The 23,741-nt window shown below is 49.4% G+C and overlaps 1 protein-coding gene across 4 annotated transcripts in view; it reads right to left on the bottom strand.

The window, feature by feature from the left end:
* Nucleotides 1–23,741, bottom strand: part of SRRM4 (serine/arginine repetitive matrix 4) — a 46,503-nt gene that overhangs the window by 11,565 nt on the left and 11,197 nt on the right. For 2 of the 4 annotated variants that reach the window (XM_039560997.1, XM_039560994.1), the window contains exons 2-8: nt 15,864–16,007; nt 13,594–13,674; nt 13,121–13,192; nt 11,484–11,510; nt 10,961–11,011; nt 8,228–8,320; nt 7,080–7,242 (exon numbers count right to left, since the gene is read on the bottom strand). In XM_039560997.1, coding sequence (XP_039416931.1) covers nt 7,080–7,242; nt 8,228–8,320; nt 10,961–11,011; nt 11,484–11,510; nt 13,121–13,192; nt 13,594–13,674; nt 15,864–16,007 — 631 coding nt within the window. The remainder of the gene's footprint in view (nt 1–7,079; nt 7,243–8,227; nt 8,321–10,960; nt 11,012–11,483; nt 11,511–13,120; nt 13,193–13,593; nt 13,675–15,863; nt 16,008–23,741) is intronic. The other 2 variants (XM_039560995.1, XM_039560996.1) reach the window with 2 other exon arrangements.

The following is a 23,741-nucleotide window of genomic DNA, read 5'->3' as shown; positions in this document are numbered from 1 at the left end:
ACAACGGCAAGCAAGGACCTCAAACTCACATAGGCTGACCTGGGCAGGGCTATTTTCTGGGACCCTGAGCACCACCAAGGGGATTTACACCATTTCAGTATTTTAAAGTTCAGCTTTAACTCCACTGGCACTTACCTGAGCCAGCTCAGGAATGTGCCAGCACTGGGAGTGAGGCTATGTTAATGCTAGTATCTGCCCTTGCAATGGGGTGAAAATTAGGGCCACGTGCACATAATCTGCACTCTCATGTGGCCTCCTCCTCTTTCACGAAGAGCCTCCGCTCTCCTCAAACCCACCCAGGAGGTTTGGTCCAGGGTTCTCAGGGTGTGGACACACAGGTTTGGCTCCCCCCACTCAGGATAGTCCTCCAAACACGTTCCCAGCAAGCCGTGCTCTGTCAAACACGTGCCCTCATGCCACACTCTGCCACACTCTGGGGCACACAATGCCCCCATCTATGCCATGCTCTCCATACTGGGGACGTGGGCCATGCCCTCACCAATATCGGGTCTTCTGAGCCAAAAAAACACATTGCAGTGTTGGTGCTATCTCAGGCAGCAGAGGAGACCTGGATCAGCTGTCACACAGCAGGCACAGGGTCAGTCCCTTTGGAAAGTTTAGCTCTGGACTGGCTGGCTTTTTCATCCTCAGACAGGCTGCAGACTCAGCCTGTGTCATGTTTCACATGGATTTCTTTCATCCTATCAGATGGTGCCTCCATATCCATGCTCCTGCCTGTGGCATTCAGTCTGTGTCCCCAGGGAGAGCTGCTCTCGACCCGGTTCAAGGTGCTAACTGGGACAGGGACAGCTGACTTGGACACAGGTGCTGACCCAGCAGTGACTGAAACCAGAGCAGAGCTACCAACACCCACAGCAGCTCTCAGCACAGTCTGCAGAAGGATGACTGCCCACAACACTCTGGTGCTCTGAAAATACCTGGAGCTGGAGGATCTCCAAGTACTTTCTGCGTTGCCAGGGAGAGAAGCATTACTGCTTCTGGGATAAGGGATTGATTCATCCCAGCAAATCCATAATGGAGTTCCCCATCTCCACCCCACACTAACTTCTAAGTGATGCTCAGTCCCAGCTCAGAGGAATCCGAAGACCCAGCAGCAGATGTGGGAAATGAAGTGATCCTTCTTCATTAGCCAACTTGCACCTTCAACGCAGAAGCCCTGGACAGAGCAGAAATGTCTCCCAAATGTTCCCAACTAGGAATGAGTGGAGACCTCATTGCAAGTCCTCATTTCGGCATCTGGTACTGCTCCTTGCTTCTTCTTAGCTCTAGCAATTCTCTACCAGTCCTTGCTTACTCCAGCAGAAACTGGAACATCACAGGAGCCTAAGGGAGCCAAATAGCCAGCTCTGCTTTTCACCAGTTCTTTCTGAAACCCTGATGCCACATCCAGAGCCCCAAGAGATCTGACCTCTGTGCTGTGGACCACTGCACTCGCCCCAGCCACATTCCAGAAGATAGAGGATTTCACTTTCAAATATGGTACCAGATATTTTTCTTAAAAGATAGGTTATGGTTTGCAGTCGAGCTGAATCCTAACCCAGAGACAACCAGCTTTTCACCGCCTTTCACTTACAGGCATGAAACTACCACGTGAGGTACTCCCTGGCTGCAGGGGTAGGATAAGCCTGGAGTAGGCACAGGGCTGCTCCAAGGGACACTGACACCAGCATCACACACAGAAATACCTTCCTTCTGTTACTTCCCAGTTTAAACTGAAAGGCCCTTATTTCTGCCAAGAAATACAGCAGTTTCTTGGCATTTCTAAACCAGCTTTTCAGACTAACTCCGGGACCTGGCATACTTGCTTCTGCTCTGCCTTGGCTGACATCTACCTTCAAAGCAGCAACTGTTGTCAGCACATCACAAAACCTGTCAAATGACCGGGAAGATCAACAAGCCCCTCTGTAGTTCAACATCTGTGGCAGCAATGCCTGGGAAGAGGCAGCGTGGGTATCAGTGAAATATGAAGCTGACAGTCTAGATGAGGGCTGGAGGGTCTGGATGGGGCAAGGGAGGTGCCAGGGGAGACACAGCAACTTCTCAGCCCCACCATCCTGGGGCAGCAGGCTGTAGCCTGTAGGTTTCTGCAGGCTCTGGGGGAGGTTCTGTCCTGCAGCAAGAGCCAGGACAAGTCTCAGGGTGCTCAACTTGTCTGTCTGCTCAGACCAGTTCCCCATATTCCCCATTGGATGACCTTGGCTTTGCTTGTGGTCCTGTTCTACTGTTTCTGAAAGTCATGCCAGCCACCCAGGATGGAAACAGAATACCACATCTAAAAACACTGGACAGAGCTCAATTGAATCACACCGTTCTGGGTGATTCTGAATTCTAATGGCTTTTTACTTTTCTAGGGTGGCTTAAAAGAGCCTGTTCTTTCACAAATCTAATTCGCTGTATGTGAACATTTGGATTTTGCCCCACACACAACCCCTAATAAGTAATGAAATAATCTCAGTAAACTGTGCTTCATCCAGCTTTCAGCAGGGAACCTACTGCTGCCCTCAAGGGAACCCAGGATATGTATTGGATTTTTTGCTTCAAATCATTATTTAATCAAGATGGGGGGGTGGGGGGGGAAAGAGCAGAAATGAGGCCCTCACTCATATTCCAGACTGTATTTCCAAGTGCAATCCCAGACCAAGAGGCAGCGTGGTCTAATAGGCTACAAACATACAATCACTGCTTATCTTCCAATTAAAGTGAACAGCTCCATTTACTGTGCCACAAACAGCCCTGAGGCGAGAGATGACAATGCATTGTCTCAGCCATACGGGGACAGCATCGTGGCACAGCCTCACTCAGAGCTGCAGGATTTCTTTCATGGGTCTTTTTTCTCTTGTTTTGCAACTCACTTCAAAGCGGAGTTAATTTCTCTTTCAGAGGGGCATAATGTCTGCCTTTCTCTCTTTTTCTAGGCGTTGTGGTAATGAAAGGAATAAAACACTTGTGTTGGTGACCCCAGTGAGCCCCACTCTTGGCAAGGGCCCGGCCAACATCTGCCAGAGCCGCCAGCACAGGGACAGCACCTGCTGGGGGCTGCTGGGGATGGGGCTCTGGGCCTGCCCTGGGGCACCTCCACCTGCCAGAGCTGAGGGGAAATGGGCTCACCTCTGCTGATAACCTACCCCTGCTGAAAAGCCAACTTCTGATTGAGTATAAAAAGTAGAAGTTCTGTAGGAATTCAGTACAACCCCTTTTTGCACAATTATGAGTCCTTGACTCGAGGAACACTGAGTGGGAAAATACCCCTTTTTTTGCCTGGATGGGGAGTTCAGGGTGAGTCTTTCTCTACCACAAGGGCTAAGCTAAGTCCCAGAGCAGGGAGGCAATGACACAGCTGTCCCTGCAAGCTCTGAGCTTGGGTTATTTGGGGCTGGATGGCAATACTGCTGAGCAGCCTGGCTCACCAATACATTGCTGGGGGTAAACTCCAGAGAATGCCAAGCAAAGGTTTGATTCTTTTCAAGGATCTTTTCAGCCTGCTGCAGTGCAGGCATTGTACCCTCACCTCAGCTTGAGCCAGGCTGGCACTATTTTGGAGCAAGGGTTTGTCTTCCACCACCTCCTTTGGTAGCTGGTGCACAGCCCAGCCCTTCTGTGGATACAGGCATCGATCGTTTCCCCCCAGCTGCTGCTCCCAGCACTGAGCTGTGCATTTGTCTGACAACAAGCAGGGGTAACTTCAGTCCCCCAGCTAGGAGGGGAGAACAGGAAAAGAAAAAAGAGAGTAACTTCCATATTTATAGAAGGTTTTGCCTTTCTGCTCTTGAAGGACCCTCTTTGCTATCAAAAACATGCTGCCTAGCACTTGAAAGAATAGTTTTTCCTATGTAAGCCAAAATCCAGGCTAGAAAACAGCAGCAGCAAGCCAATATGCAGGTCTGCTGTAAGGTTTCCTGAGCCCTCCAGCACACGCTGTCCCAGTCCCTGCACAGCATTTCCCCATTCTACCTTCCTGCAGACACAAGCACAAAGACAAACAGCATCATTTGGACCAGCTGTACCCCCCACTGAGCTTCACTGGAAATCTGGCTCAAGCCTGTGATAATTTGTGGCATCACAAATGAGGTTCAGTGAAAGCAAAGGAGCTGGCAAGGAAAGTGTATGTATGGTGCAGTTATCTTCATCAGGAACAACAAAGGCAATTAGATCTGTGCCCTGCAGGTATTTATATTGCACTACTAAAGGAAAGCACAGTGGCACAGTCATCCATCTGTGTTGGTGTGGAATAAAGCGTCTGCAACTGGGCAGGGGTATTCTGTACAGAAACAAATGCTGCACATTACCCACAGCTTCTCTCTGCCTGCTGAGGCACAGGCCCACAATCCTGCTCTCCATAGGTGGCTATTGCAGCTGCACGGGATTAAAGGAGAATGAGAGGGAGAAGCTTGGAAATTCACTGCCAAAAATAAAAGTAGCAGGGAACTTTGAGGTGTTTCTGCATGTGTACATGCATGTGTGGGTGCATCAGCTTTTGCATAAAGAGCGGAAGAAGCAACAAGGTAGATGCATAGGTAGGGCATTGTTTTGTGTGCTTTATCCCCCAGCAGTTCCAGGTAGACCTAGTTAGAAATTGTGGCTGTTTCATTACAAAGGAATGAAGAAAAATAGGGTGGGGAGGATAGCAGAATTTACCACAAAGCACTTCAAATTTTCAGAAGAAAAACAATGTAGAATAAAAAACATCTTGAAAAGCAAAACCTTTGTTTTGGAAGTGCTATAGCATTATCTCATGGGAGTTTGTGTATTGTGTCTCTAGATTTTTCCCTGTATCTCTGTGTATTTTCCCCTGATCCTCCTTGGACAACCCCTTTCCTTTGGAGATACAAGTGCATCCCCCCAGGTAAGGATGGTTTGAAAGCCCAGGCCAGATGGAAGGATAGGGAGTGTAACATAACAACTCTCATAAAGGACTGAAACATGGCATTTCTGAATCCTAACTCTGAATTTTTTCAGAAAATCTTTTCTTTTCCAGTATTTTTTTTTTTTTTTTTTAATATGTGACCAACATATTCTTCAAGAGCCCACTTTCATTTCAGGCAGCTCTCAAAGTCTGACAGAATTAAGCGTATTCATAGAGCAACCATTTAACTCATGAAAAGAAAAAGCATCAAAGGGTTGTGTATAGTCATTAATAAACGAGACTAAAGGTTTCCATTCCATTTTTCCCTTGCCAGTTTTGAGTACATGATATTTAATGACCTTGTTCAGCAAAATTTCAGGGGCAGCTCTTAACCAGGGCCATCAATTTGAACAAATGCTTAAATGTGCTCTTAAATAGTGTCCCAAGAGAATGTACTTCTTTTGGGGACAGGAGGACGGTAGTGGATTTCATCAGTCATTATGCCTTTTAGTCATTAAAATCTTTGCTTAAGTTATTAACCCTTACTAGAAAGAACACCGGAATATCCTGATGACTTTTACTTTGCATCCACCACCTGCATCTGGAACTGTCAAGCTCTTGTCTTCGCTTCCCTGCAGCTTATGGACTCATTTACCTCGATTGAAGCAAATGGAAAAGGAAGTGCAGGATGCTTGAGTTTAGCTCATTTTAAAGCTTTTAAAATTTTAAATTAGAGTTTACTCTTTCTCAGGAAACAGAACAGCTGGCAGTTGGCCTCACAGGGCTTCAGGAACCTAGCTTCTGAGAGAGAAAACCTAGCACTAATTAAACACTAGGCTTAGACTCAAAAGCATTTATGAAAAATATGCCACTTGAACCAAAAAACACCCTGGTGACATGATACAGTCTTTGGCTGGTTGTTTTTTTTGGGGAGGAGCTCTGAACTCAGCAACACCCCCAGCTCATGACAGTAAGCTTCAAACCTTGTTTTTCTTCCTTTGCATGTGCGTGCACACATCAGCGTGTGGTGTGAGGTTCTGCTCTCCACGCTGCCTTATAAGGCTTTACAAGCACTGACTCATATGGCCCCACACACTCTATAACGAGAGCAAATATGCGTATCTATAATGTTGAGAGACAGCTTGTGCCTGTCTGTACCCACGTACAATCCCTGGGTATTTTGATCGGCATGCTGTCTGTGTGGATGAGTGGGTAGAGCCTCTCCTCTTGCTGGCACCATCTCTCTCCTATCTGATGTAGCTCCTGCGTGCAGCTGAGCTATTTCCAACTGATGACTGGGCCTGAAGGAGAAAACAACTTCGGGGCTTGGAGGACTCTGTACTCAAAACACCTCTAGCATTACACATCCACACGTGTGAGTATCATATTCCGCACTACTTCCAGTCCTAGGTAGCAATTTATCTCTCCAGAGTGCCTATCTGATACCAACACCACCATCAGGGCATCACACCTCTGCGTTGCTGCTGCCAGGAACAAAGGGGAAACATGCCACAGAAAAGGAAGACTGATATCAATCTCTATCTAATATTTCTCTCCCTCTCTTGCTCCCTCAATTCATGTATTATATCATCTCTTTCTATGTATATGGAAAAGCATCCCAAGGCACTGAGCCTGATTTTACCCTCAGCTGCACATGCAGTTCCCATTAGCACCAATGAGGGCTGCTCATAAGTTCCAAATTTGGCCCCCAGGCTTGTCAGTCCAGAGCAACAGTGATCCTAGAAGGATCCTGATACTCAGAAAACATCCCATGCCAATAATCACCAGCTCATTAAATGTAAATATTCCTTTTGTATATGTTTGATGCCCTTTTTCAGCCTGAAGAACTAAACTTTTGGATGTAAAGACCAGTGAATTAAGTTCACATCCAGCTGAGGAAAAACTGCATAACAAGCACTTCCCTTTAAAATACTGTTGCTGGAGGCCACTTTTTTTTTTTGTTAAATGTCCTCAATTAATCATTCATAGGCTAAAGACTTGCAAGTTTTTCCCCTCTCCAGCCCCACCCTTAGTGTGAAAGTGCTGAAGGAAGGAATGACTTTACATACATAGAATACAGCACCATGAATTAATAATACCGTTTAACCAAGTTCATCTAACATCACTATAATTGAGTTATAAAAATTTCATACCAGAGTTCTTGCCCAGATCCTCTGGCTAGTTCAAGCAAAGAAGGACAGTGTGTAATACTTACTACTTCCTTAGAAGACAGGAAGTTGTAGAGTGGGAGGGTTTGGCTGGCTTTTTGACTGGCCTGAACCTCTGCAGAGGAGCTTCTCTTTGCCGTGATCTTTGAGTGGTGCCAGGAGTGTCTTCGCCATGTTTTACGCCCTTCCTCCCGAGACCTGGCTCTGTGTCTCCAGGAGACAGGAACAGCCAAAATGTTATTCCTTAGTATTGCAGTAGTGCCTGTTACCAGCTCCATACAAACCCTTGGCAGCTCTGTGCTAGGACACTGCATATGGGAGAATATTCTTCCACATGACTGCTCTGTGGAGTTATGATGGAGAGAAAAGGGATGTTTTGTTTTTCTACTTTAAAAGAAAAATATTAATTTTGCATCCAGGCTTTGGCCCTTAACCTCAAATTTCAGCTCCAATGCATGATTTTATGGTGGCTCAAGACAAACCATTACCTTCATGCACTCTAGAATGTTCCTATGGTGATACACCTCCAAGAGAAAACACACTCTGCTCTTGCATGAGCACCCCTCCAATTACTGATTGCATTCCTCCCCTCACTGATCCTCAGCTTTTCATAAGAAAATTCCAAGTACTTAGGAGGAGTGAAGTAGGAGAGTGGGGGTGGGTTGTTCAAGTGCTTTCAGAGAACATGAAACATGAACTCATTACGTGTATAAATCACTTGCTACTGCAGCAATGCTCGGTCTAGCACCAGCATCAACTTAGCTGGCCCCAGGATGCATCTGTCATCCAGAGGAGAGATTTTAATCAGGTCAAAGACAATGGCTATAGATTGCCACAGGCAAATATATTTCCATTGCTAAGACCATGTTTAAGGGTTTCCTGGGACATCAGCAGAACAAAGCCCTTGGGCTGGGGAAGGGACACTAGACTGGAATCAGCTGTCATGGGCTGATCATCAGCAATGGGGATTAGAAGTGACTGTCAGACCGAAAAGCTGCAGCCACTGCTTCTCGAGGCAAAACCCTTCCATGGCTGAGACCACAAACAGCTCAGCCCCCAGTATGTGATATTGCTGCTACCAGAATGGGAAGTGGCTGTGCACAGAGAGCCTGTGGGTCACACAGGCTGTGGCAACCACATCCTTGAGCCCACCAGGAAATGTTGAGGACATTGAGCTCGGGAGTGGTGATGTTACCTGCTCCGGCAGCTGGGGGAGTGGGAGTCGAAGCTCTCCGAGCGAGAGTGGCAGCGGCGATGCCGATGGGATTTCCGGGTGCGCCCACGAGAGCTTTAAGAAGCAGAAAGGAAAACCAGCATTAGGTTAGCAGGTGGGGGGATGCAAGAGCCAGCAGCTGGAAGCTGAAGTCGATAATGTTCAAATCAGAAGGGAGGTATGCATTTTAAACCAAAGAGATTGGTGTATGAAACACTGCACAAAACATCAAGGCATGAGAAATTCTCTGTCCCTTCATCGGTGCAGTGACATCTTCCCTAGATCTCTGCTAGCATTTTACACACAAGCTATTAGGTTGGCTCTGTAGCCTGCTAGAGGAAGATTTGCAGACAAGCATGTAGGAGTGCAGCAGCCAGCACCAATCCTTTCAAGACTTTAAAGAGCCACGTGCTTGTCTTTCATCCTGCAGTCTACCATAAAAAAGCCAGGCAACTGCCCAAGACCTTCCTGTTGCTGAGCCTTGGAGGAAGCACCATCTCTCTGGGCAACCCATCACAAACCTCCAGCCCTCTCCATAGTGTTGGTTCCTTGTTAGAGAGCAGGTACAGAAGAACAAGCTCCAAGTGATACAATACACTGAGTAGCAGCCAGCCTTCCCCACCCTCTCCAGGCGGGAGCATTTAGTGCTCCTGTGGGCAGCTCTCATGGTTGCTACACAAAGTACAGCTTCCCTAAGTACAGCCTGCCTCATGCACGTTTCCTGCTTGAGAGACAGGACCATTTCCCTGGCTTCTGACAGGTGCCCAGTCACTGGTGCTGCCTTTTCTGACAGGGCCTGAGGACAGTTCCCAGCAAACTCTGTAGGGGACAGAGGTCCAGTGCCCTGCTGCACTTCCCTTTGCATCACCAGGCTGTTTCTCATGGATTACCTGGCCCTGTTACTTAAGGGCTATAGTTGCCCATTGCAACAGCTGAAGTCCTGGATGCAGAGAGCAGGGTGACATGGGTAGCAGGCTAGCTGCCACCTTCTGTGCCCCTTCCCTCCCATCTTTGTTCACCACAGTAGTAATTTTAGATCTGTCAGCGTTTTCATCTGCTCAGGCTAGCATGGCTGTGCCAGCAGGCAAAGCTAACTGTGAGTGAGCTGGTCACACTACACAGTCACTGACAGCACAAATACAACCTGCCTGCACAGCATTTAGCAACTTGCTGGTATAAAAACCCAGCAAATAATTGCCTGAGAACAGCATCTCCTTTAAGACAAAAGGGCAACCTCCACAACAATTCCTTCAATTCTGCTTGGCTGTTTTCTTTGATGCTTTTCACACCCAATGATTATATTTTTTAAAACTTTGCATTTTGGAATTCTCCTTTCTTATATCCATGCAGCTGAAATCAGCAACACTGAACATCTTTCACTCACATGGTGGATTTCTGTGAAAATCCCCATGTTTGGTCATCACCCTCTGCACTAGTCCCTCCAGTTTGTTTTCCCTTCCTGCAGAAGGCAAAACTGGTCCTGTGTGATTTAGATAACCAGTTGCTCAATGCAAAGATAAGTTAAAGCAGCATGATTATACAAAAATCCTCATGGGATCCATCTGATCCACACCTGGGAGCAAAAGGTTTGCAGAAACTGGGAGCGGCTCAACTCTGATCTGCCAGCAGAGGGATGAGATTAAAACGCCTTGGCTGGTGTATCCCCAAAGAGCAATTCCAGCAGCTCTAGTTCCCTGAGGTCAGGGCACACCAGCAGGACACGGATCTTAGATTTAACTGCACTGTTAGGGTACTGCTATGTTAGGCTGGGGGGATGCCTCCTTTTACAGATAACCTAGGAAGCCTGTCTTTTACCACTGAGGTTTCTAGGTCGAGGGCAGCCCAATTTGAGGGGAAACTGAGCTGAAACTGTGCCACTTCATATGCAGAAATTTTAGAGAAAAGGAGACTGGCCTTCTGCATGCCACAGAGATGGCTTGTGCAGGCAGTATCCCAAGTCCCAGCAAAGCTGACCAGGGGATCAGTGTCCAAGGTTCATTCCCAGAACTGTTTCCTTACTCTGAAAGAAGGTGAGAAGCCACAAGCTGCAGTTCCCAGAAGACAGAGAACGAAGGGAAAAACAGAGGCAGCTTACAGTCCTTCCTTCCAGTCCCGAGGAGCCCCATTTTACACCATGCCCCTCGATTGTGTGCCACACAGGACAAGGATTGTGCTCTGCTAACACTCCAGGGCTGATTGGAACCTCACCACCAGATTTTTGCAAACTCCATCCCCTCCAAACAATCCCTTCTCTTCCCCTTGACCCCATTCAGATACTTGGCTGTACTGTATCTCATGAGTAGGTCTTAATGCAACCTCCTAGAGCAGCAAACCAGGAGTTGCTGAGGCCCTTCTCAGCAAGAATGTGCCAGCCTGCCCTTCTGGCAGGCCAGAGTTCAGCCTCTCATGCTGCCCCCACCAGAAAAGCTAGAGCCTTCTCTCTGGATTAGATGAACAAGACTCCGCACATCACTGCAAGATCCACAAAGTACAGAAATAGGTGTCAAAAAAGAAAGGGAGAGGAAAGCTCTCCAGCCTCTACAAACCCTTTTCCATTCCAGCAAAACCAGAATTGCCGGTTTTAGCTTCAAAGTAATCCTGAGAACTGCTTAGGGCTGTGCAGCAGGTGTTAGCTCCAGGGGCCCCACCACATCAAGCACTTCCTAGCCCCACACTGTGCAGGCAGGGCAGGGAACTCCATGAATGACTACTTACTGTTTTTTGTGTTTTCTTTCTTCCTTTCTCTTACTTTTGGGGCTTGAAGAACTAAATAAGAAATGGCTAATTAATTCAGAGATTTCTGTTCTGATAAAAAGCTGCACAATCACGCGTCAACGTTACAGCTTGGTTGCCCAAGAGCATGCAGTAAAAAGGAAAGGGACTCATGATTGTCACAGCACAGGGGGTCTGAGTGCCTCCTGACAAATCTGCTTCATGGACTTGGCCAAAACCCTCAAAGGGATCAGCCAACTTGGTGACTTTGCTTTCTTCCATAGAGAAAATGAGTACTTCTTGATAATGTGTACACACATACTGGAATCAGGAGAGTTCTTCCAGTCCACACCTGGGGAGCCACTGAGTCAGAATCCCCAGACCCACATGGAATGGGGGGACCCAAGGGGATTCCACAAGGAAACACAGAAGAAATGCCTTCTGCCCCCACTCAGTGAACATCAACCTTGAAGAGACCATTAAACTCTTATTTCTAAGGGACCACCCACACTTGCTCAACTCTTACCTGTGCCTTCTCTTCTTTGACGATAACCTGCAAGACACAAATATGTACATTGAATACAGGGTCTCACAAAATTGGAAATTTTAATCCAAGACAATGTGTTTAGGCTCAGACCGAGAACTGAGAGAAGACCTCCTGCACCACCTGGGCAGGAGGGCCCCGGCTCTCCTTTAGCCAGCTGGTGAGGGAGCAGCTGAGAAATGCTGGTGTGGCAGAAGGGACCAGCACACACTACAAGAAATTGAGAATATGGTCCTCAGGATAACAAGTCTTTAGAGAGATCAGATACATCCCCTATCTCTGGTGGGTCCTTTTTCTCTGCTACTGCCTCCAGTTTTGTACTGCATGTGGAGGTGAGTCCATTCCCCAGTTTTCTGTATGAAGGACCAAACAGCAGTTGAGGGAAAAATCCTCTCTGTGTAACTCCAGAGCAGTCTCACAGCCAAGCCAGCATCGTGCCCCTGTCTTGCCTCCTGGAGCACCCCTGGGATGACACAGGAGACACTTCTCTCATATAGAACACCCTGGGCACATGGAGGACACATCCTTGCATCAAAGCCTGGCCCCAGTGCACTGCACACCCCACTGTCTCTCATCTCATCTTGGAGCACAACATCCTGCAGAAGGTACAGCCTGAAGTCCTGCCTGGAGGGGCTGTGAGATTGCCTCTGGCAAAGTCACTTGGGGTCTGTGGTTGAAACGCTACCTCCATTGGTCACTAATCCTGAATGGTTCATATCATGCTGTCTTATGGGACCAGCTCCAGCTTATCCTTGGCTTGCAGGGGCATAAATGGCTACCAAAGGTTCAAAGCCAAGGAGCCTCTGACCCAGGACTTCCATCAGGAGATGGCATCCAGAAAAGAACATAAGAATCCCTCCTTGGGAAGAAAGTGTTTTAAAGGAGTTCCTATATCCTTGTCTCTCCTTCTCCCTTGCTCTTCTTTAAAGATTCAAGCTCAACTTTTCACCCTGTTATCCACTTTTGGTAGCTTCTCTCTTTGGTTCAATATATTATAAATACATGAACCTTCTTAGGGAGATGGAATCCACTGTTCTCTTCACATATTGGTTTAACAGCTGAGAGAAAACAGTGAAGTATTTGCAATTTTAAAATTTAATCATGCTCTTTGAATTAAAAATGGACTTCAGAAGGGGAAGGTGGAAACAGTCACTGGGGCTGGGAGAGGAGACTGGGATGTGGATGTGGGGAGCTGGTCTGAGCCTTTTCCTGATCCTGACACTCTCTGCAGGTTGGGGAGGAAGGGATGGGGACCAACATGAGCCTTAAGCACTGATCCCACTGGCATTCCAGAGGATGGAGACATATGAACAGGACAGCAAGGACAGCAGACTGAGGCTCCACAGACCTCACAGTGATTCGGCTTGTCCATCTCTGTGTCCCTACACCCCAACAGCACGTTTCTCTGTTTGCACTGGATGGACACCCCATTTCATGCCCTCCTAGCCCAGAGGGACCCTGGCTATGCCTCCCCTTGGCTGCCCAGTGCTCAAGAGCCCACAGATACCTCTCTGCCCACTGGGACCAACAGCTGCCCGAGGCAGCAGTGCCCTCCACCCCTTCTCCAAACCCCCAACAGCCACTGCCAGTGGGGAATTACATTTTCAAGGGAAATATACCTGTTTCTTTTTCGCTTCTTGGAGCTTTTCTTCTTCTTCTTCTTCACAGGTGAAGGGCTGTAGGAGGGAGACCTGAGGGGGCAGAGGGGCATTAGGGACCACACGGCTGCTCACAGCCATCCCAGCCACCCCAACACTCACCCCACCACCAGTGGCAGCATCTCCAGGGCAGAGAGTGGTTGGGGGCTCCTGGTCAGAGCAGGATGAGACCAGGGATGAGCCTCAACCTAGCTCTGCTGCCCTGAGGGGAGGGCGAGGAGATGGCAGCACCTCCCTGGGCTGCGGAACCCGCAGGCCCTCACACCTCCATCTTACACAGACCCTTTTCCCTCACGCCCGCCCAGCTGAGGGCTGCCATTCCCTGCTGCCCCACACACCACCATGGCCACCTGCACCTCCTTCACTGACCCTCTTCCCTACACCCCGCCAAGGGCTGCCCAGCCTGTCCCCTAACGCCACCATGGCTCCCTCACCTCCTTCGCTTCTTGCGGCCAGACTTCTTTTTCTTCTTCTTCCCCCGAGCCAGAAGCGGCCGCTCCCCACCACACGATGGGCTGAGAATGGGGGAAAAGACCCAATAAACATTAAAAATAAGAAAAATAAACCCTGAATTGGCTCACACGGGACTCTCTGCCATCCCCACCTCAGAGACATGGGGCAGAAAGATCAATGTTCATGGTGGACCGACGGTGTGGGTGTTGCCTCATTACCCTCTAACAAATTATTTAGTCACGGTTTAAATGAAGTGTCTAATAGAGATACAACAAGACAGCTACACCATAGCAATGCTGATTATTTAAAACATGTTTGCTGAGGTTAACAACTCCGAAACAGATTTATAGGTTTTGTTGCTCTTTGTAAATATGCTTTAAATAATTAATTGGCATTTAATTTGCATACAGTAATTATTGCAACCAGATGCATCTAACTATAATAAAGACTTGACATGTGTTAAGTAGCAATTGATTAGAAATATATATATATTTATTGAGACACTATGGCAATTGAAGGAGATATGCATCTCTTATACAGTTGTTAAGCCTTGAAAATAAAGCCTCCTGCAAATTAATTTCTTCTTTAAACATATGATGCTGAATCGTGTTATGTTTCAATGAAAAGCAAATACCGTGGTTAATTAATTCAGAGCATTGGGCTGAAAAAAACAACAGATAACTCTGTGGCTACTCATTAATGAAAGCAAATGCTTGTAAAGACAGAGGCAGCTGGTGGCAGCCTGGTGGCATCCCTAAATCAGCCCAAGTCAGCCATGTGGATCTCCAAACAGATCCACAGATCTCTCTGAATCCACAAATGGATCCAGGACCAAGGTTTTGGGGGGCACAGAAAGCTCCCCAGGGCCTCTGAAAAATCACTGAAGGTGCTGGGTTTATACCTCAGTTTCCCCACTTCTCATTCTGCCACTGGGAAAAGCCAGGAGCAAGGGATGGGTGGAAGCAACCCCATGGTTGGAGAACGCTGTGAGATCTTCACTACAGAAACAGGCCAAAAATTGAGCAGTTTTCTGCAGCAAGAATAAACATTATTGCTAACAAAAGTCCTAATGCAGAGCAAATGACACTTTGGGGGGACACTCAGACTCCACCACCACTCAACACTTGATCATCCAGGGCTTGAATTACCACTGAAACTACACTATCATAAAAACTCAATTGCTTAGTGCTTTTAATACACTTTGGGAAAAAAATAAAAGCTCTGCAAAATGAAACTGCAAGCTAATGCTTCACTTGTGAGCTGTGGATACCGAGTGCTTCTGGTGCAGTAAATCCACTGTGCAACCACAGCATGACCCCACGGAGCACCCACATACTCCTCCTCACTTCCTCCTCCCAAGGATTTCACAGACCAGCAGCAGCACTATTAGAGGATGTGGCACACTTTGAGCTCAGTGGGCTTCCTACCTTAATGCAGAGTCGTGCATTTTCCAGGACGTCTCGTTGCTAAGCTCAGACGCCTGCCCAAAGACACCCAGGGACACAGCTGGGCATTGCCACAGCCAAGGGAGAGCAGGGAGGAACACCTGACCATGCAGCCACAGGCTGTTTCTGCAGAGCCCGTCTCCCTCTCCCCAGATAAAGTCTTTTGTCTTTGATGTGGCAGCTTTCTCCCCTGCGCTGATCTGACTTCAATTGTTCCTCCGCGATTATAATCAAAGTCTAATTAAAAATGTGCTTTAGATTATTGTTCCAGTTGGCCTGAAATCTGAAGATATGAAATGTGCTTTCTTGCTCTTTCTTTCCAGCATCTTTAACCAAACCATTCCCAGAGACAGTTCAGCAGGCAGGGCTCAGAGACCCCAGTTACTTAATTTACAACGTTCCATGCATTTTCCCGCTCTCAAGTGGTCAGGGACTAACGACAAGCTGCTAACGAGGCTGTGTCCTAATGAAGGCAATGCTGCTGAGCTGATCTAGGCATGGGGAGAGGGGAATTGCTGAGGGCGATTCCCAGCAGACCTGGTAGTGCAGAGGAGTGCTGGCAAGTCTTGGAAGACTCTGAAGGAGGCTGTAAGAGCAAGCCCTGGAGTAGAAATGAGCTGCAGGTTTGTCTGTGCAAACATGCACAAGGATTTCATACAATTGCATACGTTCTCTGCGCACATACTGAGCCGTTTAAGACACCCCCAGCTCTCACAGGCCCCAGAGGGGCTGAGTAAACAGCCATGGACACCTCCCCTGCCATCCCCGTGTTCCAGGGTGGCCCCGCTCACGGCCCGGGCTCCTACCTGCGTGACCTGCGGTGAGCATGGTCCCATCTCTCCCTCCCCTTCACACAGCCATTGGTGCTGGAGGGCTCCCTGACCACGCAGCTGCTCAGCTTCTCGGGACGTCTGTCCTCTGCGGGGTACGGCAGGCAGCTGAGCGTCCCACTGCCAGGGCAAGACAAGAGAAAGAGCCATCAGGAGCTGTCCCTTCAGCTGGGGTCATTCTCCAGGTCGTGGGGAATCTCCTTTCCTTTTTGCAGGTAGGACCTGTGCCGCTGTGAAGGAGAGCTGCAGGTTTCTCAGTGCTCAGCCCTGCAGTGGGAAATGCTCCTACAAGGCTCTAAAATGCCCCATTTCCAAGCCAAGGTGCACCCCAGCCCAAGCATGCTGTGCTCATTGTTCAGGCAGAGATGCCACGTGCATCATGCAGCCAAGGAGCAGCTGGACAGCACAGGGCCAGATCCAATCCAATGGGAAGGGAAAACAGGAGCCAGTCAGGACATCTTCTCCTGCACTGTGGGGTTTAGATCACCAGCTCTGCAGAGACAGCACAGATTTTGCACTCTAATAGGAAAAAAAAACCCCTTTTGCATTTCAAATGTAATTTTCCAAATGCACTATTGCCTTGATAACACCTTGCCACAAGTCCTCATCACTCGACTGGAAGCAAACTTCCCCACTCCTACAAATAAGGTGCTGGGCTAGTGAACACACCTGGTCCTGCTGACAGCTCAACCTTGAGAACCTGGGACAGCCCAGCAGAGCTAAGGAGAATCACCTGGGCCAGGTCAGTGCCTGCAAGAGCCCAGGGAGCTGGCAAGGAGCAGAGCAAAGGCAGGCAAAGCCTGGAGTGAGTGGTTTCTACAAAACATTGGGGCTTGTGCAAGCTCAAATAAAGGAAAGAAGCCAAATGGAGAAAACAAACCCAAACAAGTCTGCATGCAGACACTTGGGAGGAAAGTAAATAGGTTTCCAGGCCCTGCAGATGTTTATTTCAAAGAATGAAAAGATTAATGAAAAGTGATAAACTGTACCCAGCAGGGGTGCTGAAAACACTGGGGTTTGGTGTCATCCAGAGCATTATGGAATACATAAAGCAAGCACGGGCACGTCCATGCCCAACCTGGCTGTGGGGTGATACCCAGGGTAGGTTGGGCTCAGCTGGCACTAAAAGTGTCCCTGTTTCTTCCCATTATCATCTTAAAGCCGATCCCAGGATTGGGCTATGCATGCCAGTTTAGGGTCAGCTCTGCAAAGTCCTGTGGCTGTGTCAGCTACCAGACCTACCTTCTCTCCTTGGAAATAGCAACACTCTGAAGCCCCCAGGCCATGTAGATCCCAGTAGAGCAGGGGGAGGCTGGGGTGTCCCCCTGCCAGCCCTGCAGCCACAGCGAAGGATGATGCTTTGGCTGCAGAGGCCACCACAGCCATCACACATGGGCTGTGGAGATAGGAACAAGGGGCCAGGGCCAGGTGCGTGCTGCACATCTGAGGGTTAAATGGGGGCAAGAGAGTGGTTAAAGAGCAATGTGATGTTAAAAAAGCCCCAGTTAGGCATGGCCAGAGCCTTGCATGCCTCAGGGAACATCCTGCTGCCTGCCTCAGCCATGAATAACACTTCTTGGGGTTGGAGTTGGCACAGGAGCACCTGCAGAAGGGTTACCCCTCTCTTTCCACCTGTGTTTTCTCTCTCAACAAGCATCCACTTTCTTTAACAGCCAGCTCCTCCTTGGAGCCCATTTTGTAATGCCTGAACATTTCAGGATATGCACAGCCAAATACAAGGGACAGGGATCGGGGCGGGGGGGGAAGCTGGGTGAAATATTTCTGGCCCAGAACATGCAGGAGGTGAATAGTCCCTCTTGCTTTAAAAAGTCTGTTTGTAATAAATCCCCCAGTTGCCTCCCAACATTTCCACTATTTTAACCATCCAGGAAGCTACATGGTTAATCATTTTTTGTGCGCCAGCTAATTGGTTCTTAAAACCGCTTTTAAGAACAGCCTTCTGAGGCTCAGTCACTAGGATCCATTAAAAATGTCCCCAAATTAATGACCTGTGCAAAGTCTGAGCTGGATGCACTCCAGCAGCAGAGGCAGGAGGGTTCGTCCCCAGGCTGGCAGCAGGGTGGAACACCACTGCCAGGACCTGGGCACGGCAAGCAACATCCTTGTCACCCAGCCTCTGCTCCCATTAATGGGATTTCCAGGTCCTGGGGTTAAAACATATTGGCTTCAAGGCAATCAAGGACTCCTGTCCTGCAACGTGCCAGGAACCATTTCTTCTGGGCTTGGAAGTAATTATTGATGGAAATAATTATTTCCAATTCCATCAAAGGCTGGCTTTCATTCAACCAAATGTTCTCCTCTGATGGATGCTGAGAGTCACTAACACTTTAAACTGGCTGGTAATCCCCTGGCGTGGAGCTCCATAGACATTGATTGAATATATATATAGAGAGAGAGAGAGAGAGAGAGATTTTCTTTTCTTATTGTCTTTTGCGTCTTTCATGACTGATATAAAAGTGATGCAGTTTGGTGTGAACGATCTCTGTGGCCTCAAAGGAGGGATTATCACACCTTCCCTGCTGCTTGTGCCTGCAGCAGGAAAGAAAAAGCCTCTGTGGGTGGTTTTTCTGGAGCTGGCCCAGAGAGAGCAGCAGGGATGCTCAGCAAGATGCTGCTGGAAGCACGGGACTCGTGCAGCTCAGGGGATGTGCAAGAGGAGGCAGGAAGAAGAGGAGGCAGGAAGGATGCCCTGCTGGGGGACAACATTGCTCAAGTACTTCTAGTGAGGACCACAGCCTCTCTCCCCAGTGTATTGGTAGCATGTTTGTACATAAGGATGCACTCCTGGGCACAGGCAGTTGGACCAGGACAAGGCAGCTGCCCACCCATCCCACCTGCCCTCCAAGTTTCTCCATTTCCACTTGGCAATTGGATCACTTGCACTCATTTTTCTTTTTCCTTTCTTTCTCCCATGTAGAAATCCAGCCTATCCATCAGACCTGTCCAGAAGAAGCACAGCTGCTCCTGATGGGAGACCCCCCACAGTAAGGCGGCACCTGTGGGCTGCCTGCCACCAGCTCAGTGCAGAACATGCCCTGTGCAACCACCCACCAGAGTTGGCTCATCCTGTCCCTTCCCATCCCAGCAGTCTCTGGTCCAGGAGGGGTTTTTTGGGCTCATGGCAATTTTTGCCAGTGCTGCAGTGGCTGGAAGAGAAGCAGCAGGCACACAGGGCCCTCAACTCTCCACCAGCACAAGCCTCTCACAGCCCAGCTTGCCCACCTCTGCATTGTGGCGTCAGATTTGGGCTCTCACAGGTATTCCTTCTCTAACAGAACATGTTGGCAGCAGAGGGAAATGATCTATTACCTACCCTAATACAAAGGTCACTGGTGGGAAGGAACCCAAATACTCCTTATCTGAAGAGGGGTTAAACCACCATAAACCACTATGGCCACATGGAGGAGAAGGGATGGGTGGTTCTTTGCTGCTGGCAGTGCCCTGCAGGATCTCTGAGGCCAACCCATTCTGCCTCCCTTCCCTGGGGAAGGGATGTCACCCCCAGTTTGTGGGGATACCATGGAGACCAGTTAAGGACTGCCCTTCCTGCCCACAGACAGATCCTGGCACTGTCCACAGAGGACGGGACAAAGGCACAAGGCATTTGCTGCCTCAGTGAGCAAACTCTCAAACCTCAAATGCCCATCCCTCCATCCTGGGCTGCTGTGCTCCATGCCATGGCCAAATGCCATCTCATCAGGCCATGAAATGTGGCACTTGGTGACACATACTGCTCCAGGAGCTGAGCCCAGTGACGCCAGTCCCCGTCGGCCCCGCAGTGACTGCAGTCAGTGCGGGTTTGGTGTGCCCTTGACATTCCCTGTGTGCTGCCATCCCGGGGCTGCCGGGGCCGGGCACTGCCCTCCTCTGCCCACAGAGGCTCCTGTGTCCCAGCCCGGGGCTGCCCCGGCCCCACAGCAGTCTCCTGCCACAAAGCTTTCATCAATCAGCCTTTTCCCCGCAGTAACTCATCTCAAGAGGAGACAAAAGCAGGAAAATTGTCTTCCTAATGACCTTTCAGCTGCCGGACCCTGGCATCAGACCATCTCCCCACTCAGCTGCATTGTCCCTCACCTCCACAGGATGAGCCCCAGCAGTTCCAGCCTCAGTGGCCTTGTGCAGCCCCTGTGCCCTTCCCAGCTGCCCTGCAAGCATCAGTGTAAGCACACTGGGGCTGAATCATGCTAACCAAGCCTTTTTTGGGGTTTTTTATCCTTTATTTTCCTTTGCACATGCAGCTGGGTTGGGTGCTGGAGGCACAAGCATTTCAGAGGCCCTGGGCACTGATTGCATTTGGCAGACCTGCACTGGCAGCACTTCCAAGGTCAGAGGATTTGGGATAGCTAATACAAAAACTTTACTACGTTCCCTGCTTCAGCCCTGGTTGGCTTCATGTTCCCATCATGTCTACACCCCCCAGTGAAAAGACAGGAGCAGCTTCAGCCAACTGGAGCCCCCAGAACAAAAGGTTAAAACATCTCTGACGAGCATGAAAGCTCTGAATGTTTCACTGGCATTAAATGATGACGGACAGATATCTTGCCTGGAACTGGGAACATCGGGACACAGGTGTCCTGAGGGGAGGCTGGAGAAACTCCTGTGCCTGCAGCCACTTGCACCAGGGATGTTCTCGCCAATTCTCCTGAGTAACATGCAAAGAAGTGCACGGACAGGTGATGGAACACCCCATCCTTCCTCTCCTTTCCTCACCTGAAGGTTTTGGCTGTGCAGGAGAGGGCAGTGGTGGGTCAGGATCCCCACTTTCCCACATCCCTGCACTCTATGCCACAGCCATATTATGTGTGCTTCTGCCCTGGGCTCTAGTGAGGGCTGCTCAAAGTGTTTCTATAAAGCCCACCCTTTGGGCTGAGAAGTCTTTGGACACTGGCAAAATGAGCCTGTGATTTTCTCTCTTGCTCTCTGGCTTTGCTCATCTGATTGAAAAAGAAAATGGTCAGACCATTCCCTTGTCCCTCAAGAGGGAGGGAACAGAAAAGAGTGCTATAAAGACATTTCCCAGCAAAAACTCCAGCAGATGTGTTTATGTAAAGCTCTTTGAAATATGCACTAAAAATACCTCTTCAAAATTAGGAGATGGGGAATATTGTAAGTGCTTCCCACAAGCACACACACGCACACAAACACCCCATGGCAGGTTCTTTCCCCACCTCATTCAACCCGTTATTATTAGTGCAGCAGGAGCCCTGCAGTTTGTTATTGAAAATTATAATAGCAAATCACCGAGATATTTTCCTTGATTACACAGACTCCAAGCCAGTTCAATTTTAATCTTCTCCCCGCTCTTTTTTTCTGTGCATCAGCAGAGGCACCAGCTGCAGAAAGGCACGTGGGTTTCTCGAAGCAGTTCAAACACAGAAGAGAAATACAATTCCGTACTATACGGTTTTCATCAAATTTTTGCCAGTCGTGACTCTCCTCCCCCTCCTGCTCCCGGGAACCCTGTGTCCTGGCACAAGCCTGGATGCAGCTCCTTTTCCTTCTGGGACTCCAGAAAGGTTTAACAACCGCTCTCAGCACATCCTGGGCCAAAAAAGCAGCTTGGCTCTTTCTTTTCCAGCAGCTGATTTACTATGCATGGTTGGATCAGAACAGAGGGGCTTCCCTGCTGCAAGAGGCCCCAGTGGCAGCACAGGATCAGTGCCAGATGCTCTGGGGGATGCTGTGAGGTAGCAGCCCACGGGGAGGGCTCCGTCCCGGGCACCAGCTGGCAGCGGCAGCGGCTCCTGCTGTGCAGCATGGGATGGACAATCCCTGCAGAGGGAAAACTCCACGGGGGAAAGCGGTGCCTCCGTGTGAACCATCCTTCTTAGGCAGGGTCAGGCACGAGGGTGAGCACAGCCTCTCCCTGCTCCCCACGGCTCAGTCTCCTCCTCCCCAGGAGCACCAAGAGCCCTATCCCCTGTCCCCCTTCCTTCCTGAGCGCCTTGCAGGGCTCTGTGTCCCTTTCCCTCACTGCCAGCAACCCACGATGGCTCTGCTGACTGGCTGCCAGCAACAACAGAGAGAAATCTGAGGAATATGGCACATGGTCACATTGTTTCTAAAGAAAACCTGGACTGCTGCCCCATCTCGAACAGTTTCTACAGCACCTTGTGCCTCCCAAGCTGCCGGTTCGGAGGTCCCTGAGGAGCGTTCTGCCCATCAGCACCTGCACAACTGCCGGACCAGGCTTGCTCTCAGGCCTTTCCTGCCCTCAAATCCTCCTTAGACAAATACCCTGTGGGTTCCCATGTCTGTACAGGAGCCAGTTGTCTCCTCAATCAGGAAATACGAAGAAAGAAGCCTTTGCTGTTTCAGGTGCCCACAAATGCAGATGAAAGTGTTGACATGGCCATGCTGCCCCATGGCACAGCAATCTGGCACATGGTTCCATGATCCATGTTTTGGGACTCCAGGCTCCTGAGTGACCCAGAGGACTGGGGCTGAGAGCTTATGCTAAACCCCATCATAGCCCCACTGCCACTCTCGTCCCAGGCTGGCCTCAAACAGCACTCCCAGATCCTTTTCTTGCCATCACCCCTGGCAGCCTGGAGCAGCCGTGAAGGGGGTGAGCTGACAGCCAGGCACGGGGGCAACCTGAAACAGCCCTTGCAGAGCTTGTGATTAGAAAAAGTCCAGATCTGAGCTCACATTTCCCATTAAGCCCTTGCCCACAAGCAGCGCAGGGCAAAACCAAGCTGGGCAAAGGTCAGGACCAGGGGTTAGGAGGGAACCCAGTGGCTGTGGTTGGGCACTTCCCAACACAGCACAGGGAGCTGAGGAGCACCAGTGGATGATACTTAACGCTTTAGGAAGGGTTTAACAAAGAAATGAACCCATGGATGTCCTAGAAAAGAAGCACTTTGGCACTGCCCGCAAGTGGCCAGCCCGAGGGGCTGCACAGGGTCAGCCCCTGCTCCAGGGACCATCAGATGTGCCCGTTCCCCCCACTGTCCAAACCCCATGCTATTTGGCATGGCAACCAGCAGTGAAATAGTGTATTTGCCAATAACAACTTGTTAAATTTTAATCAGATAGAGAATTGTAAGCACACAGTTACCCGGAGCTCCTGGGAGCACTGAGAGATCGCTTTAAAAATTAATTAGTAATTAGGCACATTGGAAGCAGTAAGAAGAAGGCGGCTGGAGAAGATCCACTTGGAGCAGCAATGCTGCCTTTGCCACTCACATAAAGTTTTTCCTCCTCTCTCTTAATTTTCTTCCTTTGAATTGTCACTGATAAAAGGGGAGAACACACTGGAGGTCCCAACACTCAGATAACACCAAACACACAACCTGTTCATGCAGCTGCCATCTGTCTGCAGAGCTGCCCTGGGAATGACTCTGGTTGACTGCTGCCCCATCCATCCATCCATCCATCCATCCATCCATCCATCCATCCATGCTGGGGACAGGGACACTCAGGTCACGTTGTTAAAAAAACAGCCCTTGAGCCACCCCATGTGCCAGAACACAGGCATGGCGCTCAGTAGCCTGTGGCTACAAACAGTGATCCCAAGGGCTCAGCTTGAAATGACTCCAACATTAAAAAATGCTCAGCCCTCCCTGAAACAGAACCACGGGGTGCATCCAAATGGACGTCCCCAACCTGGGTGCCAAATGGGTGTCTCCAGCCAGGGCATCACCTGGGCAAGGTCTGGTGAGGAGGGGTTCCCTGGACATTGCTCTGTTTGAAACTTGTCTCCTGAACATCCATCCCCCTGTGATGCACAGGGCTGCTGCACAGCCAGGGCCACATCGGGCCAGGAGGGCTCTGTGACACCATGAGGAGCAGATGTCCCCACGCAGGGAAGCATGGGCAGCAGTTAGCTCC

This window comes from Corvus cornix, chromosome 15 (assembly GCF_000738735.6).
Source record: "Corvus cornix cornix isolate S_Up_H32 chromosome 15, ASM73873v5, whole genome shotgun sequence".
Taxonomy (NCBI): Eukaryota; Metazoa; Chordata; class Aves; order Passeriformes; family Corvidae; genus Corvus; species Corvus cornix.
Note: the sequence above shows the minus strand (reverse complement) of the source record. Positions and strands in the feature narration are given on the sequence as shown.